The sequence below is a fragment of the Neopsephotus bourkii genome, unplaced genomic scaffold (genome assembly GCF_033783945.1).
Source record: "Neopsephotus bourkii isolate Nb327-2 ecotype Australia unplaced genomic scaffold, CSIRO-AGI_Nbou_v1 NB_1433, whole genome shotgun sequence".
NCBI classification, from domain to species: Eukaryota; Metazoa; Chordata; class Aves; order Psittaciformes; family Psittacidae; genus Neopsephotus; species Neopsephotus bourkii.
In genome coordinates this window covers 6,498,068-6,522,256 of record NW_026901910.1, presented here as the reverse complement: position 1 = coordinate 6,522,256, position 24,189 = coordinate 6,498,068, and the positions used below count along the sequence as shown (strand labels likewise).

Here is a 24,189-nt window from a genome sequence, read left to right as displayed (position 1 = left end):
TCCTTGGGGGTAGGGAGGAGACAAACCCGGGGTGAGGGGTTGGGGAGAGCAAGTAAATCACCCACCAGGCATAAGGTCAGTGAACAGGCTTTTAATAGAAGTTTCCTTATATAAAACACTACACAATAAAGACAGAAACTAGAGAAGTGGAGCTTTAAGTAGGCAAAAAACCCATCAGCTGTGCCTGGGAGCTGTGGACTCAGGTCCTGGGATGAGGCTGCTCCTCAGATGCTGCATCCTGGAAGGATGAAAGGGAATCAACAACAGGGAAAATACTGCTGGCATGTGTGGGGAGCAGCAGGGCTGTTCATGCAGTGATTTCCTAAAGGTAAATCCCAAGTCCAGCTACATTCACAGCAGGTTTTGGGGGAAGAGACCCCAAGCTCCAAGTGCTCAGTTGGGCTAGAGTAGCAATCCCTCCCATTCCAGAAGATCCAGGCCTTCCCCAGCACCCTGTGTGAAGCTGACAATGACAGCTCCCCCGATCCCTGCAGTCACCAGGTTCCTCACGGAAGGGAGCTGGTGGCTGTTTCACTGCAGATGCAGTCCTGTTTCTGCCTCTTCAATGCTCTGGGCAATGCAGCTCCTCTGTATCTCCCCCAGCAAAGCTTCATCCCTCTTTTGTGACCCAAAAGAAGGGCTCAGAAGAGGGTGAGCTCCCCATGCTGGTCTGGTGGGTGCCATCTGTATGGCAATCCAAAAGCAGAGTGCAAATTCAGGGGACAGCACCAGGGGACAGCTCTGCCACCACAACGCAGCCTGGCCCCATGGCCAAGGAACTGGCTCCAAGCGCTCTACACTGACTTGGGCTCTACCTGCACAGTGTGTGCTGCTATAAACCATGAAGGGAACCTGCTGCCTTGCTGATGAATTGCTCCCTAAGCAATTCACCCTAATCTCGAGTGAATTCCAGTGTTCCCAGACTGTGATGAACAGAAAAGGCTCTAAGAAATGACATTCCCTGGTGACAGAACAGATGAAACCAGTGTGCACATGTGAATTAATCAAGCACTTTGGGCTAATCAAAGGTGGCTTCTCTTTAATGACCTGCAGCTCAACAGCAGGTATTTGTGTGTGGCTTTTCCCAAGGTGAGAGACAACTTCTCTCCCATTCTGTAATCTTCTATCCTATCCACTACAGGGAAACAGTGCAGTGCAGAGCAAGGTGAGTTACCTGCATTACCAACGTCTGAAGGTTGCTGCAGGTTCACCAAAGCTTGCTTGATCTCACACAGAGTCTTGGCAAGGGGAGAAGCTGCTATCAGGCTCTCCACCTCCAGCTCGCTCAGGTAAGCCAACTGGACATCTAAACCTGAAGGAAAAGGGGGCACTTTTAAGCCTGAAGGAAGAAGAGGCTTTTCATGGCTGGGAGGAATTAAACTCAAGGGGGGAAGCGATGCACAGTACCACTGCTCAGCACCTGCTGACCAGCCCAGCCCAGCCCCAAGCAGTGATCAGCCCCTCCTGGCCAACTCCCCCCAGTTTCTATCCTGAGCATGATGTTCCATGGTATGGAATATCCCTTGGGCTAGGTCAGGTTCTGGCTCTGCTACCTCCTGGCTTCTCGTGCCCCTCCTCACTGGCAGGGCATGGAACACAGGGACATTCCTGACACTGAGTAAGTGCTACTGAGCAACAATAAACCATCGGTGTGTTACCAGTGTTATTCTCACACCAAATTCACAGCACGGCACTAGGAAGAGCACTAACTCTATCCCAGCCAAGCCCAGGACACCAAGTCATTGCCCTTACTGTGTTCTTCATGTCCAGGGAAGCAGAAAAAACCATCTTTCCCACTGAAGAGCTCCCACTGCTGAGGCAGTTCATGACCCTGTGGGGTATAAAGGGCCCAGGAGTTAAAGAAATGGGCAAGTGGGAAAACTAGCAGGAAGGTGAGAGATGGCCCAACAAGACACCTGCAACTCACCTGCCCTTCCATTGCTTCTGGTTTACCTTCACTGGCCAGGCTGTCCAGGGAGGGCACAACTGCCACCACATCCTGCCCTTGGACCTTCTGCTCCACGGCCCGCTTCAGGGACGCATTCTTGTACAGAGCGTTCCCCAGCAGCATCTCCAGAGCTTTCATTAGCTCTGCTGCCTCTTGCCATGGAGCACCTAATGAACCCAACAGGCACTTTCAATGGACTCCTACAGAACCACATGAAGAACTGCAATGATCTCCAGAGCAAAACCAAGAGCACAAACCTTTGGAAATGCCACACGGTGCCTCCAAGCTGCCTCATGGTGTAGCATTTCCAAAGAACTCCGTGCTTACCTGTTCCTGGCTTCTCAATGAACTCACAAAGACAGGCTGTCAGCTCTTACAGAGCTCCTACAGAGCTACAGCACCACTGGAGGACATGGTCCTGTGGGATGTCCTCTCATGTGTATGAGCCATCCACTGCACACATCATGCACTGTGCCACCCAGCGATGCTCCCTGACACTGCTGCTCTCTTGCTCTGCACTTTGGCTCTCTCACCTGCTTGGCAGTCGTGTCCACAGGGCCCATCACATTGCTCAGCACACGCTGCTGCCCCGCTGCTCTCTGCACGTTTGTGCTCATGAGCCCTTCTCAAGTCTTCAGTGTCCAGTGCTTGCAGCATGTCCTGCTTACAGAGAGCAGCAGTGTTGGGCTCTGCAAGTCCCACAGTCCCCCCATTCTGCTGCTTGTATAAAAGCAGGAATTAGCACGACTATGTCATGCCAAAAGAAGGGACCCAAAGGAGCAAACTGCCACTGCAGGGGAACCATTTATCTTACAAACGTCGCAGTTGCAAGACTCCCTTCCCTCAGTTGTTTCCACACTGACCGTGAGACTCTGGATCTGCTGGCTGACTCCACTGTAGAACACCTGCACGTCCATCCTGTGCTTGGCCAGCTGAGACGCCAGATGCAAGTTCTGATCTTCCAGCTTATCGTAGAGGGTGCGAACACTGAAATCCTCCAGAAGCCTCCGTGTCAAATGCTCTTCTGAAACACAAAGTGTCTGGGGAGTGGACACAAGCCTTTATTTCCCACTGCCTGTCCATAGGAGGCAACAGCATGGTGTAATGTGAAGGAGGGAAGCGGAAGAGGCAAGAGATGTAAAAGGAGGTCCCATTCCTTAGTGATGGGGAGGAGGAGAGAGTGTTACTATCACCTCCTAACTCAGGGTTTCTGCTCCTCTGTTCTCAGCATCACCATCAGCTGTGCTCTGGGTTTTACTGTACCCTGTGAGCATCCTGAAATTCCTTGAGGTTTATCTCCTGAAGGCAAGCAAGGCCCAAGAGGGCTGGCCACTTGCCCTCCTATGGAATAAAGCACTGACCCATTCCATGACAGGAGGTTACAGTCCCCATCTGAGGAGATCAAATGAACCTAGAATGGGAGCGTGTGTGGTGTGTGTAAATTGCACACATGAGTACAGGGCAGCCAAAGTGCCTGTGTGCCCTTGGTGAGTAGGCATGAAAGTATCACACGAGAGAGCTAACAGGAGACAACATGATGGGCAGTAAACTGGCCCAGCACTACCTGCATTATGCACAGCTCCCTTCTCTTCAAAGCCAGCATCTTCTCCAGAAGCACGAGGACCGACTGTCTGATAGAACTGAAGGCTAAAAGGAATGACAGAAGAGGGTGAAGAGTATCTCATCCCCAGTAAAATCAGATCCTGCACTATCACCATCCCAGTTCAAGGAGGAGGATAGGTTTCTTGGGCAGATTTTGAAGTCAAAACAAAGATGGACACAACAGAGCTGTTACACACCATGCTGCTGGTAACATCGATGAGCTCCCTGTGCAGTTAGAGACTCAGCATACTGTAGAGCTGGCAAGAGGTCCAGCATCAGGGACTGAGAGTAATGCAACAGGACATGCTTTTGTACTATCAGGGTGTCCATGCAAAGGGGCTTTACCTGTCTTTAAGGAGGATGTACTCTGGTGGGACGTGTGGCTCACCCAGGCTCCTCCATCGTGGCTTCCAACCCTTCATGGGGCTGATGATGGGCACAGCAGGCTGGAGCACTACAGCCAGGGTTGCCAGCACCACAATTAGGGAGCCCAGAACAAAAAGGACTGCTGGGAAAGCCAAGAGGGATGGCAAGGAGGATGCAAGCCACACTTTTTCTATTGCTTTACTGTCCTCTCACTGATGGACATGGGACTGGTGTGTGCACAGCACTTAAAGAGGCACAGCTTTGAGGAAAGACCTCAACTGTCCTTGTATTTAGCCTCAAGCAACCTTATAAATGATGCCTTTCATTTCAGCTGAGTTTAGCACTAAAACACGCTGGCACTTTCTGCCTTCAAGCCAAGAGAAACAAAGCCCTCACTTGAATTCTTCAAGCAGAGAGTGGGGAGAAGCACAACTGGTCCTTCCCTCCCTCACAGTGTTCTGGCTGTACCTGTGATAGTGGCCCAGTTAGGAGCCAAGTTCAGGTCCTGTTGCTTCAGAACTCCATGTCTGGCCAGCTGGAACAGGGAGGAGGGCTGGAAGGACACATCTCGGGGGTCACAACCCACGGTTGCTTCATTCACAGTCACGATCAGGAAGTGCTCCTGAATGGTCCTGTCCCTGAAAACGTATGTCCCAGACTCCAGGAAAACATGGGCAAACCTGGAAGGGAGGAAGTAAGGAAGGAAAGGAAGGAAGGTTGATCCAAGCTTCCTTTAGCCTCCAGCTGTGCTGACAGTCAAATACATGAACACACCAAGCTGGCATTTTCACTGCTCACTGATCCCGTGGCACACTCACCCTCAAGCCCAGACCATGACATGTGTATGTTATCCACAGCAGGCATTCTTACCAGGAGATGTTGAGGTGAGTCTCCTGGATGAGGTGGTCCAGCCTTCGGAAGGCTCCAAAATCCCAGCTTGGGTTGCTGTTATAGAGATGCTGCTTCTGGTAGACAGGGTAATGGCTGGATGCACGATCTGGGAATGGTTCAGCACAGTGTCAGCAACAGTGACAGTTGATACTGGTCTGGCAAAGAACTATGGAGCTGCATTTCCCTTATGGGGCCATGCAGGGCCAGCTGCTTTGAGGTGTGCATTACTGCCCAACAACATCTGCTTTCTAACAGAGGGCAAATGATATCTTTATTCTGTAGAGATCCAGTCAAGAAGTGAAAAGCACCATGTAAGTCACTAGGCTAAAGCTCTGGAGTCCCCCAAAGGCAGGAGAGACAGGGAGGTGAAGGAATACATGCAGTGCTCCCAGATGTGGAGTCACTGCTCTGAACACAAAGAGCACAGAGACCCACCAACACTCACTGTGGGAATCGATGCTGAGCTGGAAAAGGATTGTGTCTCCTGCTTCCAGGCATACTACTGGGTTAGGAACAAGGGGCAAGGTGTGGGTGTCTGTGGAGGAAGCCCTCTGGATTCGACGACCTTTCTGTAGCAAGTGATGTGATGGAAAGTCTCCTGGCACGGGCAAGAGGACAAACAGAATGAGGAGCTCTTGAAAACAGAGAACTCTCTCTTTGTATCCGTGGGCAATTACAGCTCACCAGGTCAGATTCTGCTCTCAGCCACACTACCAGAAATGAGAAGCAACTGGAGTTAGGAGCCAGCAACAGACCTGCCTTTGAATGGAGCTTCCTTCTAGCTTCTTGGAAGGCCAAAATCCTTCCACAACCTGTATAGGACCGGCTCCCAGAGAGCCAGTGCAGGTCACTCCCACAGAGAACAAGATCTCTCCCAACTTTGTAAATAACTTGGACAATAAATTCCCTCTGTGCCAACTTAGAAGGAAACGAATGGCTTTGTCTGACTGGAACTTTGGGTCACCCTCAAGCCTTACGTGTGAGAAACGCATCCAGAACATCCGTGCTGGAGGCAATGAAACCCAGCACTCCAGTGGGACTGAACAGAACCAAATGCACCCGCTGGCTTTTCTGCACGTGTTCGTCTGGGCCCAGAACGTTTCCCACTTCCTGTTAAAAGCAGAGGCAACGCTTGTCAGTGGTTGGAGCCTGGGCTGTGATCAGTGTCAGCTGTACCACACTGCTCCACAGAGGGCTTTCCCCAACCATGCAGAAGCTGCCATCTCTGAGCAGTGCAACAACCTGAGCAGTGAGAGCCTCTCCTCTCTACTCGCAGCTTTCCACCCTTGTGTAACCTCACACTTACCCACACTTCTCCTCCATTCATCCGCAGCAGCAGCTCTCTGTTGATGCCAAATCCCAAGGAGATCTGTGGGGCTCTCAGCAGACACAGCTGGTCACACAGCTCCTCAGCAGAGACATACTGCTTGCAGTGACATCTGTGCAGAGGACAAAAGCTCCTGATCACTTCTGATCCCTGAGCACACGCTGATGGTCAGGATGACCCCAGTATCTTACTATTTACACTATGTCCATGGAAACCAGGATGGAGCAAGCTCACAGACCGTCTCACTCAGCACTGCCCGCTATTCAGTGCCTGTGAAAGGCCAAAATGTAATACCCCACTCTCCAACAGCTATCTATCTAACAGCTATCTATCTAACAGATACCTAACAGCTATCTAACAGCTATCTATCTAACAGCTATCTATCTAACAGATACCTAACAGCTATCTAACAGCTATCTATCTAACAGCTATCTATCTAACAGCTATCTATCTAACAGCTATCTATCTAACAGCTATCTATCTAACAGCTATCTATCTAACAGCTATCTATCTAACAGCTATCTAACAGCTATCTATCTAACAGCTATCTATCTAACAGCTATCTATCTAACAGCTATCTAACAGCTATCTATCAAGTTTTTGTTTTTGTTTTTTGTTTTTGTTTTTGTTTTTGTTTTTGTTTTGTTTGTTTTGTTTTTGTTTTGTTTGTTTTGTTCTAACAGCTATCTATCTAACAGCTATCTATCTAACAGCTATCTATCTAACAGCTATCTATCTAACAGCTATCTATCAAACAGCTATCTATCTAACAGCTATCTATCTAACAGCTATCTATCTAACAGCTATCTATCTAACAGCTATCTATCTAACACATACCTAACAGCTATCTATCTAACAGCTATCTATCTAACAGCTATCTATCTAACAGCTACCTATCTAACAGCTATCTATCTAACAGCTATCTATCTAACAGATACCTAACAGCTATCTAACAGCTATCTATCTAACAGCTATCTATCTAACAGCTATCTATCAAGTCAGTCCTGTGGCAGTGTTAGGCATCCCCCCCTAAAGTTCTGCTTTCAGTCAATGGCTGAAAGAAACAGAGTTTAACTTTAACACACCTGATTTCTGCGCAGTCCATGCTGGGAGATTTTGCAATACAGAAGTTCCTCCACAAAAAGCTCAGAAGTACAATTTGACAAGAACTAGCTCTTAGTTGGCATTAAGCTAGTGTTTTAGTTGGCATTAAAGATAGGGGGGGAATGAGGGTTGATTTCCTCAACCTGAGGCACATGGAGAAGGTCTGCCTCGGCAAAATGCGAGCTCTGCCCACCCTCCCCTTGTCCCTCAGTGTCATTCTGGTGTCTCTGCCCGTAACACCTCCCTCGGGATGCCCTGATGGGATCAGCAACCCCTGTGAGGTGCTTCTGGACTCACTTACATGCCCAGCTCTGCGTTCAGCTCTCCCCCGGCGGGCCCGCAGGCAGGGGAGCAGTCGTACCGCTGGGGAAGCACGCACTGGCGTGTGGCTGCGAGCCGGACCGCTCCTGGGGCGCACAGCTCATCCACCTGCAAGAGCAATGCTCACCAGGGAGGGACACCCGGGCAGCAGCCCTCAGATCCTCTTCCTCCCCCTGCAAGCTGCTGACGTTCAGGTAAAGGTAACCCCACAAGGGCTGATAGAGACAGCTGGGAAAGCATGGAAGAAAGACCATGGGGTCCCATCCGAGCTCCTCAAGCAAGGCTGATGAAGGACTCCATAGGAACAATGTGGAAACTTTAATTCCTGCATCTGTCATTTGTCTGTGACCCTGCTGCTCCCCATTGCCACAGCATGGAGGAAGCATCCTTTGCCTTCATCTCTTACGAATTTGGCAAAGACAAGTGCTGTTATCCTACAAGGACTGGTCAAACAAAGCAGCTAAAGGACTTGTGTCTGCAGCAGCCCAGAGAACCGAACTCGGGTTGAATGCACGCACCCGGAGACAGGGCCTGAAGCACCAAATCACCCTCCCTCCCCTTCATATCACACAGCAGCTCTGTTCTGAAGCCAAGCTTTACCTGGGGGCGGCAATCCTGATCGCTGTTGCTGTCAGGGTCCATCTTGCCTCTCTCATCATAGTAAATGTAACCTGCCTGGCAGATGCAGGAGGCATCCGACGGCTGGAAAGCCCGGTTCAGCCCATGGCAGGTACAGCTGGTTGCACCTTAGAGAAGAGCCGCAGTGGCACGTTGACAAACACTCCAGACACTTGTGCATTAAGCCATTAGGTAGGGTAAGGACTTGGTCAGTCAATGCTGCCAGGCCCCTCTCTTGTGCCTTAAATCCACCACAGTACACAGGGTAAGGCATTTACCACCTACCTTCCAGGTTTCCAGCCTTTTCCCAAGCTGGATATGGTTCAGTGCCCAATTTTGGCAGACCTACACTTAATGCAAGCTCCCCAGTGCAGGGCAAAAGTACTCTTGGTGAATGTTTCCAAAGCAATGATAGAACAAGAATTAGTAGGGCTGCTCACCTCTTCCTTCAAAGCAGACAAATCCCCTTGGCTAACAGAGTGTAAGAGGAAAAAAAAGCTTTGGAAACGGAATCCTCCTTCTGGGCGGGACAGAGGCAGAGCAGTTGGTAGCACCAACAGCACCATGAGGATCCCAGGACTCGTGGCCCATCACGGAACCACAGTGTGGGGGATCACGTTTCTGGGCTATTTCCTTCCTGGCCTCTCAATAGAGGTGAACGTTTCACACACACACACACACACAGGGACTCACCAGGCTGAGAGGATGAAGAGCTGCCGCAGGGGAAGCAGGCAGCCTGGGCAGGGAGGTGATTGAAGGTGCCAGCAGGACAGGCCTGGCAGTCCTCCATGTGCTTCGCGAAGCTGCTGCTCCTGTGGGTGCCCGGGGGACAGGGCAGAGGGGCAGATGCCAGGGCAGGGCAGTAGTGGCCACTGGGACAAGGCTTCTTGTGGTAGCTCTCACTGCCTGGAGACACAGACACTGCGTAGGGACTGAAGCACGTGCAGAGGCTGCTTATTCCCATTGTACATATCCACACCTCTCTATCATAGAATCCCAGACTGGTCTGGGCTGGAAAGGACCTTAAGATCATCCAGTTCCAACCCCTGCCATGGGCAGGGACACCTTCCACTAAACCGTGTCACCCAAGGCTCTGTCCAACCTGGCCCTGGACACTGTCCAGGATGGGGCATTTACCACAGGTAGGTATATATAAAGTTCATAAACATTCAATTTAATTCATTGATATTTAAATATAAATCTTCATTTCTTTGTCTTGCCTCTTTCACTGGACAAATCCAATGGCAAGAGTGAGAGGACGAGATCTCCTCCATGGGAGCTCAACACACACGAGTGAACTTCACACAGGATACCAGCCAACAGGCTTCCCATACTCGTAAAGCTGTTCCTAACCCCTCAGGCTGCAAGCAGCAGGGGCTGCCACAGACTTTGAGCCCTTAGGCTCACTCCTCTGGTAATACATTAACTCTGAACCTCTCGGCTAAGCCACGGAAGCAGGGAGAACACAGGGGACAGGACGTGGATATCCAAACCACTCTTCATACATAACCACCTACCACGATAAATGCTCCACAGGCTGATGTGACAGGGTTTATAACTGTGGAGGACCAAAGCTTTGCCCCCACAGAACTTAAAACTATCAGTTTAAGCTGCTATTTCTTGCCTCCTTCCTCCGTGGCAGCTCCTTTTACCTTGTGGGCATATGAAGCCTGCAGGGCAGGGCTGGCAGGGTGACATGATGAGGGGGTCACTGCGGTAGGTGCCGGCATCACAGATCCTGCAGAACTTCTCAGGTGAATCCCTTGGACCAGGCAAGCTGAGGGCCATGGACCCTCCTTCACACGGCAGCGGATGGGCACTGCCTGGGGGGCAGTAGTAGGGAAACACACACCTGGAATGCAAAACAAGGAGGGGAGAAGGAAAAGTGCCTGGAAGTGTTTGGATTTCCGGGTTCCATGGCCAGTGCTAACCGAGGGCAAAACTGAAAGTGGTTTTCACCTGGTTCCAGGCTCAAGCTAACGAGTAGAGATCATAAATCACCCTACTCAGCCTTAGCAGCCACCAAATCCATGACTGTTACCTATTCCAGAGGTCCCTTTGCTTCTGCACAGTGCACAAAGTCCACGGTTGAAGCATTAAGATGGGTTTTAGCACAGGCACATTTCACAATATTCAGTCCTTAGAAGGTTAAGGCCGGCTGCACCAAACACACCCGGTATACTCACAGCTGCTCAGGGCTGTTGTACGTTGATGATCCTTCAGGACAGTAATACCCAGCAGGGCACATGGAGGGCAGGGCTGTGTGAGCAGCACAGTACAGGCCAGGCCTGCAAGGCTTGGGATTTACTGAACCTGGTGGAAAAAAGGGGAAAGAGTGATTGATTCCGGCCAGAACTAGCTGGAAATAAGGAAAACAGGAGCATGGTCATGTCACCTGCTGGGCACTCATAGCCAGCTTTACAAGGTACTCCCTGGGTGTTAGGCAGCCCTGTCTCTGCTGGATCCGGGCAGAAGTATCCAGGGGAGCAGGGAGCACACTCTTCCAATGATTTTGCACCAGGCTGGATCCTGGAAGTGCCAGCTGGACAAAGGAAAGCATCCCCTTTACCTGGGCACCAGTATCCAGGGGGGCAGGGGTAATCCTCAAACCTGCTCAGACCTGTTAGGAAGAGAAAGGAATGAAGACAGGGCCATGAGGGGGTTTAGAGAAGGGCTCTGAGCACTGCTCCATCTCAGGGAATTCCATAGCCAGCTCCAGAGATGGGAAAAGGCTGGTTTCCACCTGGCACTCACCTGAGAAAGGGCAGTGGTAGCCAGGAGGACAGGGTTGGCAATCTGTCAGGCTCTGAGCTCCTGGGAGCCTGCGGTAGGTCTGTGGAGGGCATTTCTGAGGTGCCAGGAGACTGCTGTGCTCACTGCCATTGCCTCCAAAGCAATAGTGTCCTGATGGGCAGGGATAGGCCTCTGAATCCCCTAGCAAGCAGGAAGCAGGGCTTTAAGGAGTCAGCTTTGCATTGTAATTGGAGCACTTGTCTTCTCTGTCCTCGCTGGGTCCTTCCTGAACTCCTGCACAGATGTGTATAACCCCCCTTCACAATCCAATCCCCTCTGACACAGGGACACATCTGGGGCCTGGCTGTGGCTTCAGACCCTCCCACATTGCCAGTGTTTGCTGGAACAGCACATTGTATTAAGCATTCAGTGCCTTCTCTCTCTGCAGTCACTAGAACTCATCACTAGAGAGTGTGCCTGCTGCAAGGGCTCTTCCCCAGTGCAGTATCTGGTCTCCTAGGCTTTCTCCTGGGCCAGCTTTCCAAAGTCACCACCAGACTCAAGGATACAAGACAACGTCCATTCCCTCCCCTCACTGGTCAGCTCCAAGCTCCCACCTGCTTTGCACCAGTGGCCTGGTGGACAGGGGAGGCAGTCTTCTCTCTTCACAGCTCCTGGAACATCTCTAATGGTATTCGCAGGACACGGTGTTGGTACCTCAGATCCCTCCAGGCAGTAGAAACCTACAGGAATGGATGGGAAGGAGATGAAAATAAGATCTGAAAGGCCTCCAATGGCAAGAATGGCTCAGCAAGAGCCTCCTGTTGTTGCAGGATGAACACCTACACAGCTATGGGGATGCTGCTGTGCATTTAGAGAGCCAAACCAACCGCACTAGCAGTCTAGCACTACAAATTCAAGGCAGCCTTTAGGTCAAGCACAGCTCTTTGTTAAAAGGCACAAAACCAGAGGCAACCCATGAGCACTGACAGCTTCACAGAAGGGATCACACTGTATTCTGCACGATAACAGGTGCTCTCCAGCGAGTCACTGTCCTACACTTAGCATACGACTGAGATCCTCACTTACCTGCAGGACACAGCCCTGCGCACTCCTGACCCCAGTGGCACCCCGTCAGCAAGCGCCAGGAGAAGCTGTGGCCCTGGGGAGTGGACTGGGAGCTCCCAGCAAGGCAGAAGTATCCAGCAGCACATTTCCCCTCCAGCCGCCCATGCCTGCAGCAGGGAGCACAGTGAAGAGCTTTTGTAGGACCTGCTGCTGAGGATCTGGTGCAGGGAGAGATGCGATGAACTTGGCCATGAAAAAGACCTTTTTAAGCTGATACAAAACAGACCCGTTTTTCCACTTACAGAACCATGAAGGTAGCTTGAACCAGGCAGCTCTCAGTTCAAATTCCACGAGCATGGGCAAAGTGCTTTAGATGCAATTGTGGGTGACTTCCCACTGGGCTGGAATCCCTGCATTGCTTTCGTGCTTTCACAAACACTACCCACTATCCCTTTCAGATGTATCAGACTGCTTTGTCATCCCCCCAGAATCCATGGGTCCAAAAAGTACCCAAAAGCTGTGCCTAAGCTTCTGGTTCTTTCCTTTGAATGAGAGATGTGGTAGAGAGCTGGGAGGAACCTGGCATCGACTCATCAGCACAAAATAAGATGGCAAACTGCTTAAAATGGAGAAGAAACACAGCAGATCGAAATGGGTCCTAACCTGCAGTAGTGACCAGGTAAGCAAGGCAGGCATTCCTTCTCATTCCACAGACCACTCATATTTGCAGGAGTGAAGGTGCCTTCAGGACATGTGAGAGGAACCCATGTGCCTGAAAGGGAGCCCACAGAGACAATAAAACCCCTGTTGTGCTCTGACAAGACTCTAGAATGGAGGAGCTGACTCCCAGGAAGCAAGATGCCAACGACACCACATCTGCTCCTTGCCACTTCCCATCACCTGGCTTACAGGACGATACGCATCAGGTTTGTACAACTGGGGTCACACTGAAGCCACAACATTGGGATCCTTGGTGTGCAAGTTCCAGTGTACCTGTAGGGCAGTAGGAATGGGGGGGGCAGCGCCTGGGGTCTCCCGCCACCAGCTCCTGGCAGTAGAATCCTCTCTGGCACGGGATGCAGGCTGCAGAGCCGCTGGCTGGCTGGTACTGCCCAGCAGGGCACGGCGTTGGACGGGCTGCCCCGGAGCTGCAGAAGTGACCCTGGCAATGACAGGAGGAAGGGGATTGCATGGGGATAGGATCTGTGTAAAGGGTGATCCCAGAACTGCCCAAGCAGTGCTCTGTGGGGAGGTAACCAACAATCCCATGGCCTTTCACCACTGTGGGGAATGAAACCCCCTGCCTGGAGCTGAGATCCACCTCTCACTAAGCAGTACCTTAGGGCAGAGGAAAGCTGTGGGGCTGACGGAGCTGAAGTTCACTGGGCAGTAAAACCCCTCAGCACAAGGTCCTGTTGGAGAGCTCAGCCCAACACCAGCACAGAAGGAGCCAGGGTAGCACGGCACACAGCTCTGCGGGGAGGCACCACCTGGGAGCAGACCAGAAGTGAAGGCCAGCAGGGAGATGATGGATGGACACCCAGTGCTGCCACAGCATCGTCAGCGCTTCTCCGGACCGATAACCCATTGCCACCATCAGGCCTGGCTGCTGTGGACCACAGGAGAACCCTGTGGGTGAGGCCACACTCACCCGTGGCATTGTTCAGGGTCCCAGCTGGGCAGGGAACTGGGAAACGAGTGCCCTCTGGACAATAGTGCCCCAGTGGGCAGGGCCCGCTGAGCGGGAATGCAGGTGTCCCACGTGGAATGGCATCAGTGGCTCCCCCTTCACAGTAGTAGCCAGCTGCACACAGACCTGCCATGGGGGGACAGAGAGGGCAGCAGTCACCAGCCCATGGCACGGCGGTCAGTGAGGGAGCACGTCCTCAAACCCCCACAAGAACCTGTGTCACCACTGCTCATACCCTGGGCCACTCGCCTTTGGTTTGCCTTCCCTGCTTCCCATCCATCTTTGGCCTCTATCACTTCCCTTCCTGGCCTGCACTGACCTCACCTGGCATTTGCCTATTCTCCTCCCTTCTCTGACTGGTTCCCCATATTCTGTTTTGGGTGGGAAGAGCTGTGACTCTGCTCTTTATGCCTCCAACCTTTGCTTGTGGCCCAGTGACACCTACTCTGTGCTTAAATGGGAAGGGATGGATTTTGGAGGACAGAAAAGAGCAATAAAAGGGTTAAAAGCATAGAATGAGAAAATGGAAAAACCCAAGGGGGATAAGAGAAGTGATGCAGTAACGTCAAAGCAACATCCAAAACAAATGCTCAGCTCCAAGAATGAAACAGAAATGACTGATAGGCACAGAGAGAGGGCACGTGGGGTGCTTCTATAGCCTTCACGACCTCTGTTCTCTGCTTCCCCACATCCTTCAACCCCGACTCTCCACCCCTCCTGTGGTGGGTGTCTGCTACGAACAAAACTCACCATCAGGCTCCCAGTTGGCATCTCCTCTGCAGTACCTCCCCACTGGGCACAGCTTGCAGGCACTGCGGGCCAATGCCCCCTCCACAGGGCTCAGTGTCCCCTCGGGGCATGGCAGGGGCACAGCAGTCTGAACTGGACAGTAGTGACCTGTACATGGGGAGAGGGGAGGGAGGCACTGCTCAAAAGAGAAAGCAGAAGAGGAGGACACATGGAGCTTGCTCCAAGGGCAAATACCCCATCCCCTGGAGGGAATCAGCACCAGCAGTTGTGCAGGCATCAGTACCTGTTCCCATTGCTGCACACTGGTGTTGCTCACCTCTGGGGCAGCTCAGTGGCTCAACAGTGGCTGCACTGCTGCAGGCCATACCAGCAGGGCAAGGCAGGCAGGCACTGGCCCCAGGCACAGGGCTGAATGTGCCAGGCTCACAGGGCAGCTCTAGCACAGTGCCTGCAGGACAGTAGAAACCCCTGGGACATCTGTACCCATGAATCCCATCAGAAGGGCAGGGAGCAGAGTTTCCTTCCAGGCAAACATACCTGTAGAGAGAGAATTCAGACCTGAAACAAAGAGCTCACAGCCCTGCTCTGGAGAAATAGATGGGGGAGGCAATAATCAAGAACCAAGGGTCACCACAATAGAATCACGGAATGGTTTGGGTTGGAAGGGACCCTCAAAGCTCACCCAGTTCCAACCCCCTTCAATGAACAGGGACACCCCTCACTACAGCACGTTGCATAAGGAACATCCCTTAATGCAGGTTATGTCAGTTTTGATAAAACCAGTGAAATAACTTTAAAGATTCTAAGACAAATCCTATTGTTTTGCCCCAGGAAGCGAGTGCCTGCCATACCCTGCGTTACACAGCGGGGTCTGGGCTGCATCAGACAGTCCTGCCCCACTGCAGTAGCGTCCAGGCGGGCAGGGCTGGCACTGCCCCGCTGCCTCCAGCCCCACCATGCTGGAGAGGGAGCCAGGAGGACAGGGTATGGGATACTCTGTACCACTGGGACAGAAGTGCCCTGCAGGACAGATGTCATTCCCAGGCAGCCCAAGGCTGGAAGGTTCCACCTGCATCAATAAAACACAAAGGAGAGAAGTGTTACTGAGAGACTTGGCACCATGTGCTACAGACAAGGCTCTGGAAAGGGCACAGAGGAGCAGGGTTAGAATATCCCAGATTGGTTTGGGTTAGAAGGGACCTTAAAGCTCTTCCACTTCCAACCCCTGCCACAGACAGGGACCCCTTCCACTGGAGCAGCTTGCTCCAAGCCCCTGTGTCCAACCTGGCCTTGAGCACTGCCAGGGATGGGGCAGCCACAGCTTCTCTGGGCACCCTGTGCCAGCGCCTCAGCACCCTCACAGGGAAGAGCTTCTGCCTTATCTCCAACCCGAGCTTCCCCTGTTTCAGTTTGAACCCATCACCCCTTGTCCTATCACTCCAGTCCCTGATGAAGAGTCCCTCTCCAGCATCCTTGTAGCCCCCTTCAGACACTGGAAGCTGCTCTGAGGTCTCCCCACAGCTTCTCTTCTCCAGGCTCAACAGCCCCAGTGTTCTCAGCTGGCTCCATACAGGAGCTGCTCCAGTCCCTGAGCATCCTCATGGCCTCCTCTGGCCTTGCTCCAGCAGCTCCGTGTCCTTCTGATGCTGAGGTCCTACAAGCCTGCTGCTACTGGAACTAAACAAAGACCACAGCTGGCACTGGCTGCCGAGATGTGGCTATCCCATCCCCGTGCCATCTCCTGGAGGGGTATTAGACAGGAGACTCCAGTGCAAGCTACACAGGGGTCTGAGCAGGGTTTATCTGTGGGCAGCAACATATTGCAGCAGACGTCAAGAGCAGTGGTGTATCATTACACCTGAGGAGCTCTCAAGGGCAGCAGTAAAAGGCATAAGCAACCCCATAGAGAGCAGAAATGCTTGGAAAACGTTGCCCCAGAAGGGACAGGTCCCCATGTGACCGGGTCTACTGTGCTGCTGCCTGGCACTCACTCACCCTGTGTTTGAATGGGGCTGGGGTGATGGCTCCCTTGGCACAATGATAACCTGAATAGCACAATCCAGACGGCTGTGACAGGCCTGGTGCTGAGCAATACATGCCTGCAAGGAGCAGAAAAGCAATCTCAGTGGGAGGGCCTGCACAGAAGATCAGTGGAGGAGTCAACAGCATGACAGGAGAAGTGTTCCTCATCCTTGCCATGTATGCCCCTGGGTTGCTTGTGCCAAGTCCCTGCTCACCTGCAGGGCAGGGCTCACAGTCAGACTCATTGGTGGCACCACTCCTGGGGCCAAAGGTGCCCTTTGGACATGGGTGCTCCGAACTGGAGTTGGTGCCGGGCAGGCAGAAGTACCCAGCAGGACACACCTCAGGAGTATGGGCTCCAGAGCCTAGGACACAAGCACAGCACCTTGCTCAGGGCAGGTGACAGCAGCACAGCCCCATCCAGGGAGCTGTGCAGCCCCATTCCGTGTGGTTCATCCTGCTGCATGCATGAGCAGTGACATAGTGAGAGCTCTGTGACTGGTGTTCTCCTGGGCATGGAGCTTCTTTCCCCAAATAGGAGAAAGATTTGGCTTCAGCCTACTTGCTCACCCAACAACCCCATGGGCTTTCAAATGGGTTTTCCCTTCCATTCTTGGCAGGAACTGCAGCCCCTGCATGTCCAGTCCAACCCACACTGACTTAGCAGAACCTTAACAGAAGAAAGGCAGCATTCAGAACCCCTTTTATTGTCTGTGTCACTAACAGGAAGACTCAGCCCTTAATGACATGGAATCCCTTTTACCCCAACACACACTCCTCACAGGAGAGTCCTGCTGGGCAGAGGGCACAAAGTCCTTCCTCTCCTGGGACTGCTATGCCCCATTCTCACAGGGTATAGGGAGGGCAGATCCCAGCGGGCAGTAAAAGCCCCATGGGCAGTGATGGGGGTTACAGGGGTGCAGTTGTAGCCTGCAGAACATGGTCCTTCAGAACTGGTTTTGCCCAGCTCTGCAACGACAAAAGCAAACCCCTTCCTCTTCCTTTGCCAGATCAAAGGCAATGGAAACCCTTAGCTCCTGAAATCACCATCTCCATCATACACACATACCTGTAATACGTGTCAGAAAGCACCAACTCTGAAGCTCAGCCTCAGACAAAGGACATCTTACTGTACAGGAAAGTAAGCTCTGAATTATGTGCCTGGTTTAACACAGGCTTCCAGTTCGGTGCTCAGCTGTGACTGATGCTCAGTTGTGGTTCCAGCTCTGCTAAAAGCTTTGTGTTAGCTCAGTCAAGTCAGTTCCTTCCCGTTGCTTCAATTCCTCACCTGAGAAAGTCCAAGCCTCTCTGTCCCACAGAAGGTGATGGGTGAAGCCCTTACAGTCAGCGTGAGCACAGACACTGCAGTGCTGGCTGGGGAGCACAGGAACATCTTGCACAGCCAGATGGTGAGAACAGCTGAGAAGCTGCTGTTAGCGAGCACCGAGTGCCTGTTTGCTGAGCTGTTCTGTTTCCCTGAGGCTAAAGACACAGTGGACATCTAGAAGAGGAGGCTGAGCCAAGGGAGAAAGGTGTGATAACAAGCAAGAAGTGTTACGGGTGACCTGAGACTGATACTGAGATCCCAACGTGAGTTTTGGGAGACAAATGACAAGGGGCATTTATACTGGTATGCAACCTGCAGAAACCAAGCCGAGTTTCTCCTCCTGTACCTGCTAAGCACGAGCTTGTAAGAATAAAGCTGCAGTGGGTGTCTATCTCGGCTCACACTGTGTAACTCACCACTGCAGAAGTACCCAGCTGGGCAGGGCTGACAGGCTGCAGGTTGCCATTTCCCACTGTCAGGGTTGAAGCTTCCAGGGCTGCAAGGGACTGGGGATTCAGAGCCTTCAGGACAGTAGGAGCCAGGGGGGCAGCGCTCCTGATCTGGCTGCGTGGCTCCACGGTGACAGAAATACCCAGGGTAACACATTCCTGCAAGGGAGAAAAGCTCCTGCATTAGGTTTAAGCAACCAGAGAACATCAGGAAAGCCAATCCTGGGAGACAAGAAAGATGTCAGACGCACGCAATACACACCAGAAGCACTGGGCAGGCCTTCTCCTTGGCAGAACCTCCCCGCAGGGCAGGGCACACAGGCATTACCATGAACCATGCCAGCCTGAGGCAGAAAGGTGCCAGCAGGACAGGGCTCTGGCTTGCTGCTGCCTGGTGGGCAGTAATGTCCTGCTGGGCAAAGGCTGCCTGCCTCCTCATGGGCAGGGTTGGGGACTCGGGCCTCTGAAGTGCAGTAATACCCAGGCAAACAAGGACCACTCGGGGAGGAGAGTCCTAAAGACAAGGAGCATAAAACATAAACCAGTGGGTGATGTAAATCACAGCTTTTGGACTAAACAACCCAGCCAAGCCTTGCCAGCACAATGATTGCAGAGTCTGATGGCCCCTTAAAAGCTCAATCCAGGGTCTCCATATTCACAAACCAGGTAGCTAAAGGCTTAAAGAGCTTTCTAGATCACCTTCACAGATGGGGGGGATTGGTCTATCCACTGAGAGGCAACCAAAACCTAATGAGTCCTAGAACCCAAGCTGCTTGGTTTGTGGTTTCATCATCTTTGCTTAACCAGATGCACCTCAATCTGCCTCTTTCATTCAGCTTACAAAGACTGCAAAAATCTTGGACATGATCACAACAAATCTCTACTCAAGGGGTCCCAGAGCTCACTGCAAATGATACTTCAAAGTCCCATGAACTGCATACAGAAGAGCACCCACTGGAGAAACCTGGCTCTGCTCCACACAAACCAGCCTAGGATTCTATGTAACCCACAGGTGATTCCTACCTGCACCGGCACAAAACATGCCTCCAGGACAAGGCTTGCATTCCCTGGGGTTTGCCAGCCCAGTTTGGTTGCTGTAGGTGCCCTCTGGGCACGGGTATTGATTGGCAGCTTTTGTTCCTGGCAGGCAGTAGTATCCTGCTGCGCATTCTACTGCCTTGACCACAGCATGTGGGGAGTTCTGGAGATCACCCGGATGGGCTTCTAGGGCACAGAACCTGCCCAAAAGAGCCCAAGTCTTGCTTCAGGCCATGCTCTTCCCTCTGTCCTGCCAGAGGCCAAGGAACTTGTGCACAACAGCGACAGTCTAAGAGTCCATGATAAAAGGAAAGTCAATTACATGGAAGGAAGTAAATGGAGAGCTAAGATGCAACCTGTCAGGAGCATTTTGTCCATCCCAGCAGACAGAGCTCCCAGGATGGGTTTTCTATGGGTCACAGACTGTGGTACAGAAAAATGACACGATAAAGGGAAAGGTGATAACAGAGCCAAGAAAACCAGCCCTGTGTATCAAAGGATACAACACACAGAGCAGTCTAAGGCAGAGGGAAATGCACATGCTAACTCCTAAAGGAAAGCATCAAGGGCAAGGAGAGAATCCACTTCACTTACATCCCTGCTGGGCATGTTTCACACTGGCTCTTCCCAGCCTGATCCTGGTATTTTCCAGAGGGACAGGGTATGGGCTCTGGGCTGCCAGGGGGGCAGTAGTGACCCACAGGACACAAATAGTCTATTAACAAAGAAAGAAACACACTTGTAATGTCACTGCTCTGCTTATGTGCTGAACAGCTCTATAGTGCCACGAGGGGAAGCATCACCACACACCTAGAACTGGAAGATTTAATAGGATATAAAATCTTTATAAAGCTATTCTGCACGGCCACATGGTTCAATAACTTCCTCTTCAGAGCCCCAGGGATGTTTTTAATCCATCAGAATCCGAGTTACACTTATGCTTATATCACTCCTATGAAAGGGAGAATAGACAACTGCTTATACATCTTCTTGCTCTCTTTCTAACAAAGGTGAAAATATCCCATGGAATAAACTTCTCTTGGGATATTGTTTTCAGCTTGGGTTTTGCCATGGTAAGATCCCCTCTTTTTCCTACTATATTTACACACAATTTACACACCACTAAACCTGTGTTGCAAACACATTGTAATCTAAAGAACCAGTCATTTCTAAACGTGACTTGGAAGCTTAACTAAGGTCAGATTTTAAGCCCTGTGACTCCTGTGGGTAAAGAACGACCCAAGGATTTCCTACCTGGATGCTGGGCTGACACAGAGCCCTCTGGGCAATACCATCCTTCTTTACACAAGCCCTCTGGGGAGCTCTGGCCGTGCTGAGAGCAGAACCACCCTGGGGAGCAGGGCTGGCAATCCTCTGCTGACTGGCCCCCATCATGAGCCAAAAAGGAGCCTGGAAAGAAAAAGCCATCCAAAGCACATCCTCTTGTCATCCTAGACTAGAGGAGAAGAGCAGGAGCTGCTCACACAGTACCTAACTACACCAGCCCCAGAAACCTCCTGCAGAAGATGCCAAGAGGATGCTGGCAAGGAAGGAATCCAAAGGGAGTACAGTCCCTTTGGAGAGTAGATGACAGGTTGGTCCTGAGTGCTGGCTGGGCTGAATTCCTCTTTATTTCTGGTCTGGACTGAGCAGTGCAACCACTTGTTCAATATAAAAGGAAAGAAACAAACATTCCATAGTCTTTCTCCTTCAACTTAACCATCTGTCTCGTGAATGGTGACAGTAAAGGACAGCTCTTGATGTGCAGGGAGGGTGGCAGTGGTGTGCTGGGCTGTGTGACCTCTCCTTCAGCATCATGCAGGCCACAAGCTGAGGCTCCTGAGGCAGCTGTGCAACTGCTCTCTGAGGGCACATCTAGGACTGTTGTTCCCAATACAACAGCACTGGATTAGAGGATGTGCTGACAGCAGCTGTCCCTTGGGGAAATAAAGGGGCAGCAGGACAATGGTACAGCCTCAGGCTCAGCAGTGCACTGGGAAGAGAAATGGTTGAATGCAGCAGCTGCCATCAAACCTACCTGGAGGACATGGAGATGGAGAAGAACTCCCTGCAGGACAGAAGTGGCCCCGAGGACAAATGTTCCCTCCTGCTCCATCCGTGGGGTTTGGGAGTGCTGAGCCCCCTGTGCAGTAGAAGCCAGGTTCACAGGGACCTGATGGAGCCGAGAGCTCTGCTGTTGCACAGTATGAACCTGATGCAGGGGCAGAAGCAAGGCTGTCATCTAAGAGCGCTCAGAACCAGTCCCAGCACAAGACTGGAATTGCCCCTGCTCTTGGCAAAAGGAAGAAGAGCACACATGGGCAAAACCCCATTGTTGCAGGAAGCAAACAGTCTTCTCCTACCTGGGGTGCAGGGAAGAGGAAGAAAGGACCCAGCAGGACAAAAGGTTCCTGCTTGGCACAAGCCAAGAGATCCAGAAGCTGGAGCTGCCATGCCTGCTAATGGAAAAGACATAGACTGAGTTGAAACAGAAGAACTGAGAGTACTTAAAGCTCAGGAAAACAGAACTAGAGTGCTGAATGAAGGAAAGGAAGCAGGAAAGTAACCCACCCTGAACTGCCTGGACCCTACAGGTGACTCTGTAATGCCACCTTCTCAATAACAACAGTCATCATGCTCTACCATTCCCCTTTGTACCAGAGTGATTGCCAAGGAACACTGGTTTGCTTGATGTGGATCCAGGTGGACAAAACCATCCAGGCATGCACAGTCCATCTGGTCTTGTTAGGCCTGGCTTGGAACAGACCCTTCCAGGAGGACACAGCTGGCACTTGGAAGTATCATAGATGTTTAAAGCTTCACTGTAGGTTCCAGGGGGACAGGGATACTGAGTGGCAAACTCTGTATTCCTGGGGCAATAGTGACCTAGGAAAGAAGAGAGAGGTTTCATAAAGGTTAACACGTGCTGAAGAATCACCAACCTCTTCATCTGAGAAGGACTCATCCCAAGCTTCTCAGTTTTAATGAGAAGGTCTCAAAGTGTATGATAAAGATCAAAGCTGATGCTCTATTTACCATTTTCCTCATTCAGACAGGAGCTGAATCTCAAACAGCTTAAGTGCTTTGACCAAAGACATTGACCTGTCCATCTGCTGCATCATGCAACCAAGCCCAAGGACAAATTCACTCCAAACAGCTGTCAGGACATCTGCTAATCCCAGATTATCCAATCCCAAACTGGCCCAGGATGAGTGGGCAGAGCGACCAGACCCACCTGCAGGGCAGTCGGTGTAGTTTGCAGAAGCAGCCGTGCAGTAAAAGCCTTCTGGGCACTCCAGACACTGCGCCATGCTCCAGGATGGGCTGTAACTCCCTGCAGGGCATGGCTGGGCTCTGCTGCTCCCCACCTCACAGTAATGTCCCGGTGGACAGGGTCCTCCTCTGACCGTTGTCTTGCAAGAAGAACACCCCAGTTACAAGGCTACCAACACAGGGGTGGCCCTTGCAAAGTGATTTGGGTCAGGTTCTTACGCTGATGAGAACCAGATGTGTCGTATGAAATCCTGTGCTCAATCCTTGGCCTGCATCCCTATTCCTTTTCCAAAAGAAGGGATCAGAACTGTGCCCATAACAAGTCTTGCTGGGATGGCCATTTGGAAGGTGACAGCACCCTTTCATCAGTCATAGTCTGCAGAGAGCTGGGGCATAACCCAGTGTTTGCTGGGTTATCACCTTTAAAGATTCTCACTGTATTTTGCCTAGGAGGGGGGCTGACAGATGCAGGGTTCTCATCAAACTCCTGCACTCCTAACCTCTGCAATTCTAATCTGGTACAGCATTCCAGTCTGCTTTGCAGCATCAGTATGCAGATAGAGAGTTCTTTTTGGTCAGCTCTTAGACGTAAAAGCTGAAAGAAGGCCAACTGCCCCTTTTGCTATCAAGAAACCAGATGCACCGATGCACCCAATACACAACGTAAGGTAGTTAAGGGACAGTTCAATCAGGGGCAAAAGAACTAAGGTGACTTTATGGTCTTCAGTTCCACAGATATATTTTACACTCTTCACAGTACAAGCACAGCTTACCCTGGGAGGCTTAGGAGAAATGGCTCCTCCACTGCAGTAAAACCCAGCCTCACATAATCCAGTTGGAGAAACAAGTCCAGTCCCATCACAGAAATACCCTGAAATGAAGAGGGACCACAAAATACCCTGAAATGAAGAGGGACCACAAAAGGACCATAATGATATTGGTCACACGAGACAGACAAACAGCAAGTATGCAACGAGGAAATCATCACTGAAGCATCACGTTTGATGGCACTGACATCTATTCTCCTGGAGATGCTGTCACTGCGAATAGCTGCAAGTACAGAGCTTACATGCCTGAACAAACAGCACTCCTTGTATCATCTGCAAGGGGCTGGAACTGGATCATCTTCAGGTCCTTTCCAACCCAAACCATTCTGTGATTCTATGACTTTATGACCTCCAAGTACAAAAGCACCTAGAGAAAAGGTGGAAAGGGAAGCTCGCAGTGCAGATGCAGTCTCTCTATGTTCTACCCTGTATCTCTCTCCATGAAAGCAGTTGTTCATATTGCCTGCTCTGGAACCACAAAGTGTCTCAGGAGCCCTAGAAATGCTGGTGCTTGGCTAGAATCTCATTCATCCTTTCTTTTGATATTGTACCTGCATCACATAGGAGACAGTCCTTGATCCTAGTATTCCCAGTTGAGTTGCTGTAATAACCAGGAGGACATGGCTGTGGAAAGGCAGAGCCCATAGGACAGTAAGTCCCCTTTGGGCACGTGTTCCCCAGAAGACCATCTGTAGGTGTTGGAACAGAAACACCTCCTCTGCAGTAGAACCCAGCCAGACAAGGTCCTGTAACATGGGACTGCCCCACAAGTGCACAGTAGTGCCCTGAGAAAGCAACGCAATGCCATTAGTAGGGGCAGGAAAACACCCCAGAT

The 24,189-nt window shown here is 51.5% G+C and overlaps 1 protein-coding gene across 1 annotated transcript; it reads right to left on the bottom strand.

The window, feature by feature from the left end:
- Positions 1-75: 75 nt before the first annotated feature.
- On the bottom strand, positions 76-24,138 carry LOC133220465 (multiple epidermal growth factor-like domains protein 6). Its single transcript, XM_061368632.1, has 41 exons — positions 23,906-24,138; positions 23,301-23,398; positions 22,490-22,667; positions 21,913-22,140; positions 21,618-21,713; positions 21,293-21,466; positions 20,509-20,664; positions 19,240-19,969; positions 18,479-18,730; positions 18,184-18,375; positions 16,656-16,805; positions 16,414-16,517; positions 15,270-15,487; positions 14,735-14,955; positions 14,419-14,565; positions 13,630-13,794; positions 13,317-13,468; positions 12,972-13,140; positions 12,642-12,750; positions 12,000-12,145; positions 11,528-11,653; positions 10,932-11,111; positions 10,573-10,797; positions 10,364-10,490; positions 9,830-10,029; positions 8,871-9,083; positions 8,160-8,305; positions 7,540-7,667; positions 6,114-6,246; positions 5,785-5,917; positions 5,253-5,405; positions 4,787-4,913; positions 4,385-4,596; positions 3,896-4,058; positions 3,513-3,595; positions 2,812-2,972; positions 2,482-2,608; positions 1,928-2,115; positions 1,753-1,831; positions 1,175-1,312; positions 76-238 (listed from the first exon to the last, which is right to left on the bottom strand). Exons 8-41 carry the CDS (start codon positions 19,256-19,258, stop codon positions 225-227), a joined length of 5,100 nt encoding a protein of 1,699 aa, XP_061224616.1. The 5' UTR covers positions 19,259-19,969; positions 20,509-20,664; positions 21,293-21,466; positions 21,618-21,713; positions 21,913-22,140; positions 22,490-22,667; positions 23,301-23,398; positions 23,906-24,138; the 3' UTR covers positions 76-224.
- Positions 24,139-24,189: the final 51 nt, after the last annotated feature.

Coding starts and splice junctions, on each gene's coding strand:
- LOC133220465 (XM_061368632.1), bottom strand. Junction 13,141..13,316: donor CAGCTTTCCTCTGCCCTAAG/GTACTGCTTAGT, acceptor TGTCATTGCCAG/GGTCACTTCTGCAGCTCCGG. Junction 5,406..5,784: donor TCTGGATGCGTTTCTCACAC/GTAAGGCTTGAG, acceptor TGCCCGTGCCAG/GAGACTTTCCATCACATCAC.